This window comes from Myotis brandtii, unplaced genomic scaffold (assembly GCF_000412655.1).
Source record: "Myotis brandtii unplaced genomic scaffold, ASM41265v1 scaffold13, whole genome shotgun sequence".
Taxonomy (NCBI): domain Eukaryota; kingdom Metazoa; phylum Chordata; class Mammalia; order Chiroptera; family Vespertilionidae; genus Myotis; species Myotis brandtii.
In genome coordinates this window covers 1,679,983-1,688,984 of record NW_005354595.1, presented here as the reverse complement: position 1 = coordinate 1,688,984, position 9,002 = coordinate 1,679,983, and the positions used below count along the sequence as shown (strand labels likewise).

General features: G+C 52.5%; 1 protein-coding gene across 2 annotated transcripts in view; it reads right to left on the bottom strand.

The window, feature by feature from the left end:
* Nucleotides 1–4,913: 4,913 nt before the first annotated feature.
* The window catches only part of LOC102261039 (chromosome unknown open reading frame, human C9orf152), a 5,100-nt gene continuing 1,011 nt past the window's right edge, over nucleotides 4,914–9,002 (bottom strand). Inside the window, exons 1-3 of one of the 2 annotated variants that reach the window (XM_014534400.1) lie at nucleotides 8,616–8,663; nucleotides 7,046–7,706; nucleotides 4,914–6,204 (exon numbers count right to left, since the gene is read on the bottom strand). In XM_014534400.1, coding sequence (XP_014389886.1) covers nucleotides 5,678–6,204; nucleotides 7,046–7,172 — 654 coding nt within the window. In that variant the 5' untranslated portion in view covers nucleotides 7,173–7,706; nucleotides 8,616–8,663 and the 3' untranslated portion in view covers nucleotides 4,914–5,677. Of the gene's footprint in view, nucleotides 6,205–7,045; nucleotides 7,707–8,615; nucleotides 8,809–9,002 lie in introns of those variants that run through there. The other variant, XM_005859767.2, reaches the window with a different exon arrangement.

Here is a 9,002-nt window from a genome sequence, read left to right as displayed (position 1 = left end):
GGAGATCTTAAGAAACTGGTGTACGGATGGGAAATGTGGAAGGCAGGGGCACTGGGTCTTTCGCAGCAACAAGGAAGTGTCTAAAGGGGTGTTTGTGCAGAGGAGAGACGATCAATGCCTCAAAGCCTGGGAAGTTTCGGTTTTAGGAAGCATGTCCTACCTATGGGAAAGTTTTAGAAAAGTTTATAGGAGCCACAATTGTGAGGATATGCCCAGAAGCAAAATCTCAACGGATCAAGAAAATGCTCTGGAGAATGGCAGTTTTGCAGCTCAGTTTATCCATTAGAATCAAAGAGGAAACGCCAGGAGGGTGGGGTCAGAGAATGAGATGCATTAGCGGCAGATTCAGGAGGCGAAAGAGACCAAAGCAGGGGATTCTCTAGGACCAGATGAAAAGCAAAATGCTTCTGTTACACGGGTGGGTGCAGGATAGTCAACAATTCACATTCACAGCACGTAGAGATGGTGTTGGGCAGGGGGAGACAAGGTAACAATCAGGGCGCTGTGGCCTGCGCTCCGGTGCCTGCATTTGTGCCTCTGAGGGGTCTAGGAAGAAATTCCTCTGATGTTTCAAAGGCATCTTATCCTAGAGGCGCAAGAACCATTTAAGGAGAAGACTGGCCTTGGCTAAGGAGGCTATAGGCCTGGGACATGACCCGCCCGCATGGCCTGCCCAGTTAGAAATGCATGATCAGACCACCCTGGGTGGTACATTTCAGTCACTGAGCTGTCATTCCTGCCATGGGCCCCCTTCCCCTTCCCCTCCCCTTCCCCACAGCTGGTCAGCTTTATTACACAGTCCCGTTTGCATCCACAGATATTTAGAAAACATCATGGTTCCCTCTGGCCTCCAGAGACAAGCACCCATTTCACCACCAGCTGTTTCATTTCAAAAGTACAGGGTGGGTAAAATACAGTTGTGAGCATGTGCAACAGAGTTTATATTCTTGTATTATTAGTTATTAATTATTGTAATACTTTCCATACGCACAACTAGAAACGTACCTTTGCCCGACCTTGTATTTGAGAGGGGTTTCCCAGCTATGGTGACATAGAAATCAGTGAGGGGACGGAGTCAGAAGAAGGTAGTTTAACTTAGTAGTGTTAAAAGATCAACGGAGGCATGTTAAGGAATTTAAGAATCTTTTTGAGCACAAATTGATTCAAATATTTGGGCCAGCTGTGGGTAGATGAGACCGGGGCAACTAGCAAAGAGAAGTAATGGGGGGGGGGGGGGGGGGAGGCGGCGGTGTGCAGCCGGAGCAGGTGTAACCTTCTCACGGGGACCCCCAGTGCCAGGGGAGCTGCTGGGAGGGGGTCCCTCCTCCGCAGGAGCCGGCGGGGGCCGCCACGTGTCCGCACGGAGCCCGCAGACCACGAGCCAGGTCAGTGCAAACAGCCCGGGGACAGGAGACCAAAGTGCACACCAAGAGCCAGTCACATAAAGAGCCTCTGTGTCTGTCCTCCTACCCTCGCGCCAAAAGTCGCTGGCACGGAAGGGGGAGGGGTGTCTGAGCTGGAAGACCGCGCCCCTCCCTCTAGCCTTAAAGGTATACATTCGGCTGTGCTGGGAGAGGGGGGGAGAGGGGAGGGGGGAGGGCTGGTAGGCTCTGACTTGAATATGAGATAGACTTTTAAATTCGAATAGTTTCACGTGTTCAGAACGGGAATGAAAGCCCTTTAATGAAGGAGAGCGACTGAAAAGTTAGGAAATCAGGCTGAGCCGACGTGCAGGGAGCCTGCCCCCTAGCGGGACGGAGCGGAATTGACAGCACGTGAGAGCGACTCTCCCGTCCGCATCCTCACCCCACGGGGGCTATCATCGCCTCACTTTACAGCGGGAGCTGGCTCTACGTGTTCAGTGAGTCGGCCAAGGCCATGTCTACACAAAGGCAGTGCTGAGACTGAAGTCCAGATGCACCGGCCTCCGAGCCCCGGAAGATTGAAGCAAGTCTCACGGCAGCCACGCGGGGGCGCCTTCACGGTGGCTGGAAGGTTGGGGGTGGTGAGGCGGGTGGGCTCTGAGGGGTGACTCTAACGAAGGTAACCTGCCCGATGCAGGTTGTATGGTGTGAGCTGGTTGCTCTCTGGTTTAGGGAAACCTGCTAGGACTGCGGGGAGTGAGGGGAGAGAACCTTAGCTCCAGCCCTGACCAGCAGGGGAGAGAAACTCAGAGTCAAGTAGAGTGAGAGCCCAGATGTAACCTGAGCCCTTTGCCCCAGCAGGTTTGACAGCTCAAGGGTTGGTAAAAGTGTGTGATTGCGAAACGGAGAGATGGTTCCGGGCTCATGCTCTTGGCAGAAGCAGCCTGTGGGACGGGAGTGGAAGGATTGCCAACTAGCTTCCCCTTGCGTCCTCTCCCTTCCAGCTCTGCCACAGGGAACGCTCAACCCGCAGCCCTCCCAGGTGTGGGAGGACCCAGTGCTGGGGACAGGCAGGCCCACAGGGCCAAGGCACTCTCAGGGAGCTTGCACCTGAACTTGCTAACACCTACCTGGCCTGCCCTGGGCTGGAAAGTTTTCCCACATCTGACATTTCCTCTTGGACTCTGGCCTCTTAAAAACACATCAAGCACGAACTGGTTTGGCTCAGTGGATGAGAGCATGGGACTGCAGACTGAAGGTCCCCAGTTCGTACCTCGGTTGCAGGCTCCATCCCTGTGCCTGACCTACAGGAGGCAACCAATCGATGTGTCTCTCTCACATCGATGTTTCTCTCTCTCTTTCTCTTCCCCTCCCTTCCACTCTCTCCAAAAATCAATAGAAAAATATCCTCGAGTGAGGATTAGCAACAACAAAAACAACAACAACAAAAAGCCACACTCAAGGATAAATGACTCCAGACTGAAGAAGGCGGACTCTCGATGATGGGCATTGGTGGGAGGTTTGCGATTGGGGGAGTAGCTGTGCAACATCTCACACTGTCTCTCTCCTCTTGACGTCTGTGACTCCACATCCCTGGCTCTTCTTTCTCCTGCTCACTCCTCTTCAGTGTCCTTTGCTACCTCCTCCTCCACCTACCCCACCCCTTCTGAGTAAGAATTGGAAAAATCCTTAGAGATTCTTCAACTAAGTAAGTTGGGAGCTTTCCGGACTCATTTTGAACCCTGTCTTCTCTCTACACTCTGCATAGGTGACCTCATCTTTTCTCATTCTTTGGAGCAGTGGTTCTCAACCTTGGCCACACATTAGAATCACCTGGGAATCTTTTTACAATCCTGATTTCTGGGCCTCATCCTCTGGAAATTCTGTTTCTTTGTTATAACAAAGAGGCCCAGAAATCAGGATTGTAAAAAGATTCCCAGGTGATTCTAATGTGCGGCCAAGGTTGAGAACCACTGCTTTGGAGAATCTCTACATACTCATGACACCTAAATTCATAAGTCTAGCCCAGAACCTAGCCTCATTTATCCACATGTCTATTTGATATCTTTATTTTTGTGCCTCGTGAGCATCTCAAACTCAGTCTTCTTCAAACTGAACTTAGGGCTTTCCTTCAGTAAATCCTATTGATTCTATCTCCAAAGTATGTATCAGATGTATTCACATTCTCTCCATCTCCCTGCTTCCACTCTTGCTTGAACTAACAGCATCTTTCCCACTTGAACTTGCCATGGCCCTTTCCCCCTGACATTGCCTCTTAAGGTGACCCTCAACTCATTCTCCTTAGAACAACCAGAGTGATCTGGTTAATTTGCAAATCAAAATAAATTTGGTCTTGTATGTAAATCCCTTAATGGCTACGTATTGTATTCGGAATGAAACCTAGTATTGTGCTATGGCTTGGCCCCTATCTACCTGTGTTAGCCATTGGTACTGCTCACCCATGCTTCCATTTCTTCTCTCCTTCTTGGCACATGGGATGATTGTACTTTCTCATACCCTTCATGTGGAGATTTGACCATGTGACTTGCTTTGGACAATGAAATGGGAGTAAAACTGATGAGAGTCAGTACATGACTATTAATGCATAGCTTCTTCTCCTGCCAGTACTGATAAAATGGTGTCACAAGATTAAAGCAGGCTGAATTGCTGGTAATAGATGCAGGAAAGCTGCCCTGTGAGTTTGCTGAAATCAGCAGTAGACTTCATGAGTGAGAAAAAAAGATTCTGTTGTGAGATTTGGGGGTTGTTTGTTTCTGCAGCAAAACACAGCCTATCCTGACTGATACACTATAGTAAGGAGGGTTCAGTGGGGAATCCTTTTAAAAACAAAAGCAAAGGACACAGTGTTTTTCAGAAATTTTTCTTGTTTTTCATTAGACTATTAAAAAGTTAACAATGAAAAAAATTAACAACGAGCTCTTATTAGTTATTCACAAAAGGAATCACAATGAATCTCCACATTGGAGTGCATTTCTGGATGGTCCAAGGAGCAGGCACATATGTATTTTTGACTTGTAATGACAATCCTGGAAGGGGATAGGCAAGACTGTGCCATGGGGTGTGTGGGGGTGGGGGTAGGGGTAAAACTTTGCAGAGAGGGATTGATATGAGGAAAAGGCACCTTAGATGTGTTTAAATATCATTACTGGAGTCAAACATTAACCAGGAAAGACATACTTTACTCCCCATCACACCCAAGTAACACCTGCTGGACTTTCTCTTCGGTTTACAATATCCCGGAAGGACCAGAGTGACCCACATTTGGCTGAAAAGGGAGCAGTTTGTGGGAAACACATTTTCTAAGCAGGAACATTTCTTTGGCTGCTCCTGCTCAGGCTGCTATTACTATTGATTGGCAGTGTTTACTAATTCAATTTGGAGAGAGGGGAGAGGGAGGGAGGAAAAGAGAGAAACGACTGACAACTAGAAAAGTAGAAGAGAAGGAAAGAAGAAGAGAGAAAGGAAGGAAGGAAGGAAGGAAGGAAGGAAGGAAGGAAGGAAGGAAGGAAAGGAAGGAAGGAAGGGAGGGAGGGAGGGAAGGAGGGAAAAGGGAGTGAGGAAGGGAAGGACAGGAGGAAGTAAATCTGTGATGACACTGGAATGTGCAGTCTCGGTGAGAGGTGAGAGGTGACCAAACCTTCCCAAGACCCCTCAAAGAACAAAGTGGCAGGTGGCATTGTTCCGCCCCTCTTTACCCAGGGTGACCATACTTTGGGAAGCTCAAGCTGAAATGGTGTGGTCACTACAGTGAACGTACTGACTTGTACATAAGCTGGCCTCCAGGCAGAGCAACCAGAAAAAGCCAATCCTCAGAGCCCATCTTCTCCAGAACATGTGAGAAATCACCAGAAGATATTGGAAACCAGATTGTCCACGTTCGTTGACTCTGGGGCACTGCTAGGGCATCCCATTGGCCAGGGTCCCTGTTTTATGTTTCAAACTGGTTCCCTGGTTCTAGGGACTGAGCAGGTGTCCTGCTGGACCTCCCTAAGGAACGGGCCTCCAGGGCTCCCCCGCAACGTAGCAATGTCTTCTTGTGTGAGCGGAACGGGCTGCATGGGTCAGACAGCGCTCTTTCATCCTGAACTGTGAGCCATCTGCTCTGGGCAAGCTCTTCTTTTCTGAAGGACAAGACCATGTGCCCACTGTGAAGTTCATTTCCCACAATCCCTACCAGTGAGGTAGCCCAGTTCTGCTGATAGCGAGGGGTCCCCCTGGTGGCTCTGCCTCCGGGTTCTGTGATGAGACCAGAGCTGGCCTCAAGGATGGGACATCTGGCTGAGGAGAAAGCCTCAGGGGGGGCCATATAAGCCCAGGTTCCGGGCAGCTTGGGAGATCCTGGGCGCTTTCCTCTGGGGAAATGGATAGTGCGCTGGTTTTCCAGGCCGTTGTGGGTTCTTGATGGAGGAAGGACCCTGAAGGCCGTTGTGGAAGCCGGACCCCACTGTCTGTGTTTGGGGATGGTCCACTTGATGTTCATGCTGGGCTGCCTCTGGGGTCGTGGTCTCTTGCTGAGTCACCTGCTTGCTTTCCAACAAGCCCGAGTCTCTCTCCTGAGGAAGCCTTTGCTCAGAGCCCCGGAACATGCCTTGGTGTTTGACTTGCTGGCCGGCGTCCTGGTGGAAGGTCTGGACCGAGCAGTACATCTGTAGGTGCGTGTGCCATGGAGACCTGGGGACCTGCAGATAGCCACTGTCCGCCTCCTCCAGCATCCCCGCTGCCTCAGGGTCCACCTTGTCCTGGGACAGTGAGTGCCTCCTCTCCTTGTTAATCCAAACAGCACTGACCATGGATTCAGCAGGAGCAGACGTGTTCCCTCCTGAGAAAGCAAGGCACAAGCAGGGTCACCGCTGGGAGGCACCTGGGCAGCTCCATTAAAGAGGGCTACGCCCCAAATATCACAGAGGCCAGGTGCCCAGTACATCGCGTGTGTGCGCACACATATACAGGGACACACACATGAGCACACGTGTGCACTCCCTCCCAACCTCACACACTCACATACACCCATGCAAGCTGTCTCTCTTTCTCTCGAACACACACAATTATTCATTCCTCCAACAAATATTTATTGAGCACTTATTATAGGTCAGGCATTATTTATCCTCAGTCCTGGTAATGCAGCAGTGAACACTGAGACAAAATCCATACCTTCATGATGTGTTCTAGTGGGGGAGAAAAACAATAAGCCAATGAATATAATAAAATTTAGGGAGGGAAACAATGATGTGGAGAAAGACGCAAGCATAATGGAATTTAATAATAGGCCTCAATTTTTTAAAAAATATATTTTTATTGATTTTTAGAGAGAGAGAGAAGGGAGAGGGATAGAGAGATAGAAACATCAATGAGAGAGTGACATCACTGATCTGCCTGCCTCCTGCATGCCCTCCCACTGGGGGTCAAGTCTCAACCCAACGGGGGCATGTGCCCTGACCAGGAATCGAACTGGTGACCTCTTGGTTCCTGGGTTGACGCTCAACCTCTGAGCCACACCAGCCGGACTAGGCCTCGGTTTTTTCCTGCATCGGGGGAGTGAGCCGAGGGAGAACTAAGGAACTAGCATTTCAGGCTGAACGAATGTCAAGGAGAGAAGGCACACATGTGGTCACCCATGTCAGGATTCACATACGGGCACCAGTGGGAAAGTCTTAACTTACGGGCGGTGTGTCCTGGGACTCTGACCATGGGTTTACCACCCACGGCGAGGAGGGAGGCATTGTGTTCGAAGCAGCTCCTTTTGGGGGGCTGGCCCTTCTTCCCACAGACTGTGCTCTGGGGACACATTGCAGCACCCACTGCTTCCCTGAACAGCTTCAGGGGTGAGTGTGCGGACCAAAGTCTCTCTCTTCTTCAGGGGCCTATCGTTACACTGTAGAATCTGGTCATGACTGTCAGCGCTTGGTGGCAGTGCGGGCTGTGGGGATGGGTGTGTGGAAGCCATGCTCCTACAGAAAGCAGGCCTGTGACCAGCCTGGAGTGGCCTCCTGAACGTCAGTGCAGCTCCCTGGAGCATTCTGGCCTTTGCCGCCTGCAGGAGGCCCAGGAGGTGACAGTGTCTGGCAGGAGTGGAGGGCGCTGGGGGACGGAGTCAGGGGCAGCCCCTGCGCTCCAGGCCTGGGAATCCAGGAGAAACAAGGGCCCAGGCGGCCACGTCTGCAAAGTCACTGTCCCGCAAACACTAACTCCAGTGGGAATTCTGAAGACTGGTTCCTGCTTCGGACCCGCGGTACCGTTTTCTTAACTACGGCTGTGTGTTCTGGGATGGAAACCTTTACAACATGGAAACCTTTACAGATACTCAAAGTGCCCTGTGCTTCTCTGAGAACAGAGGAGGTGGGGGCGAGATGCTTCCTTAATGCCCCATCCTGAAGGCACCAATGCCCACAGCCACTCCCAGGCACAGCCTTGACCTTTCAGGGACCTTCCCACCTCCTGGGGCCGGTTCCTCTGGGAGAGGTGGAAGGGCCAGGGTCTCACAATCGCTTGCTTTCTGAGCCTGGTTCCTAACTTCCTCCCGCAATGAAATTGGAGTTCCCACGGGAGCAGGCTTCACCCCTTGCGGATAACTTCCTCCCGCAATGAAATTGGAGTTCCCACGGGAATGGGAGCAGGCTTCACCCCTTGGGGGGAGGCGGGCTGCTGTGTCTCCTTGCACCTCCCTGGCTGCTGTTTGAGGCTGCGATCAGCCAGCTCCCCAGGCAGGGCTCCTCCAGGGACCCCGAGCCCTGCGCTTCCCCTGGCCGGTGCCCGGGCTGTTGGCGATGCCACATTTCCTCTCTCCCAGCCACAGGGACCCCGAGCCCTGCGCTTCCCCTGGCCGGTGCCTGGGCTCTTGGCGATGCCACATTTCCTGGGTTTGCAAGAGGTGCCTGGTAAGACCCAGCCAGGAAGCAGAGCTCCCATCTCCCCACCTGGCCTTGCAGGGGCCAAGTCTGTGCACCAGGCAGACCCGTCCAGCGAGATGGGAACAGAAGAGCAGAGGCCAGGGCACAGCAGGCTGCTGGCCGGGTGCCTGGGTGAGGCCTGGCTCAGGGGGCAGGGGCTCAGAGCCCTCAGAGCTGCCTGCACCAGCCTCTCTATTTGGCTCTGACTTCACTCTCCTCCATCAGGAGGGCAGGCCAGCAAAGCCTGGGCCAAGCCCTGCTTAGAGCTTCAGACCCCCCGCCCCCCCTCGGCCCCAACACACACACACAACCAGGCCCTCCTCCCCAGCTGCTGCGGCCCTACCTTTCGGGAGCACCACGAAGTGCGCCTGGGCCCTCTGCTGCTGCCTCAGGTCTTGGTACTGGGCCCGCAGGAGCTGGATGCTGGGAGTGGGCCCTTTCCCCAGGGCCCGAGCCCCCGAGCCCTCAGCCATGAAGTAGGACCCCAGCAGCCAGAAGTGGGCAGGGCACAGGCAGGGGCAGGGCAACCCTTTCATCTGGATCCGGGAGTTTTTTTTGAAGTGTGGAGGGAGGGGAAAGAGGACTGGGAGGAAAAGGGAGGGAGAGGGAGCTATTAGGGGGGAGAGGAATTGAAAAGAAGCAAAGTGGAGGGAAATGTGGGGCCCAGTGGAAAGGTGGAGGAAGGGGTAAAGCAAAGGGAAGCGGGGTGGGGGTTGGTGGGAAAGAAAGA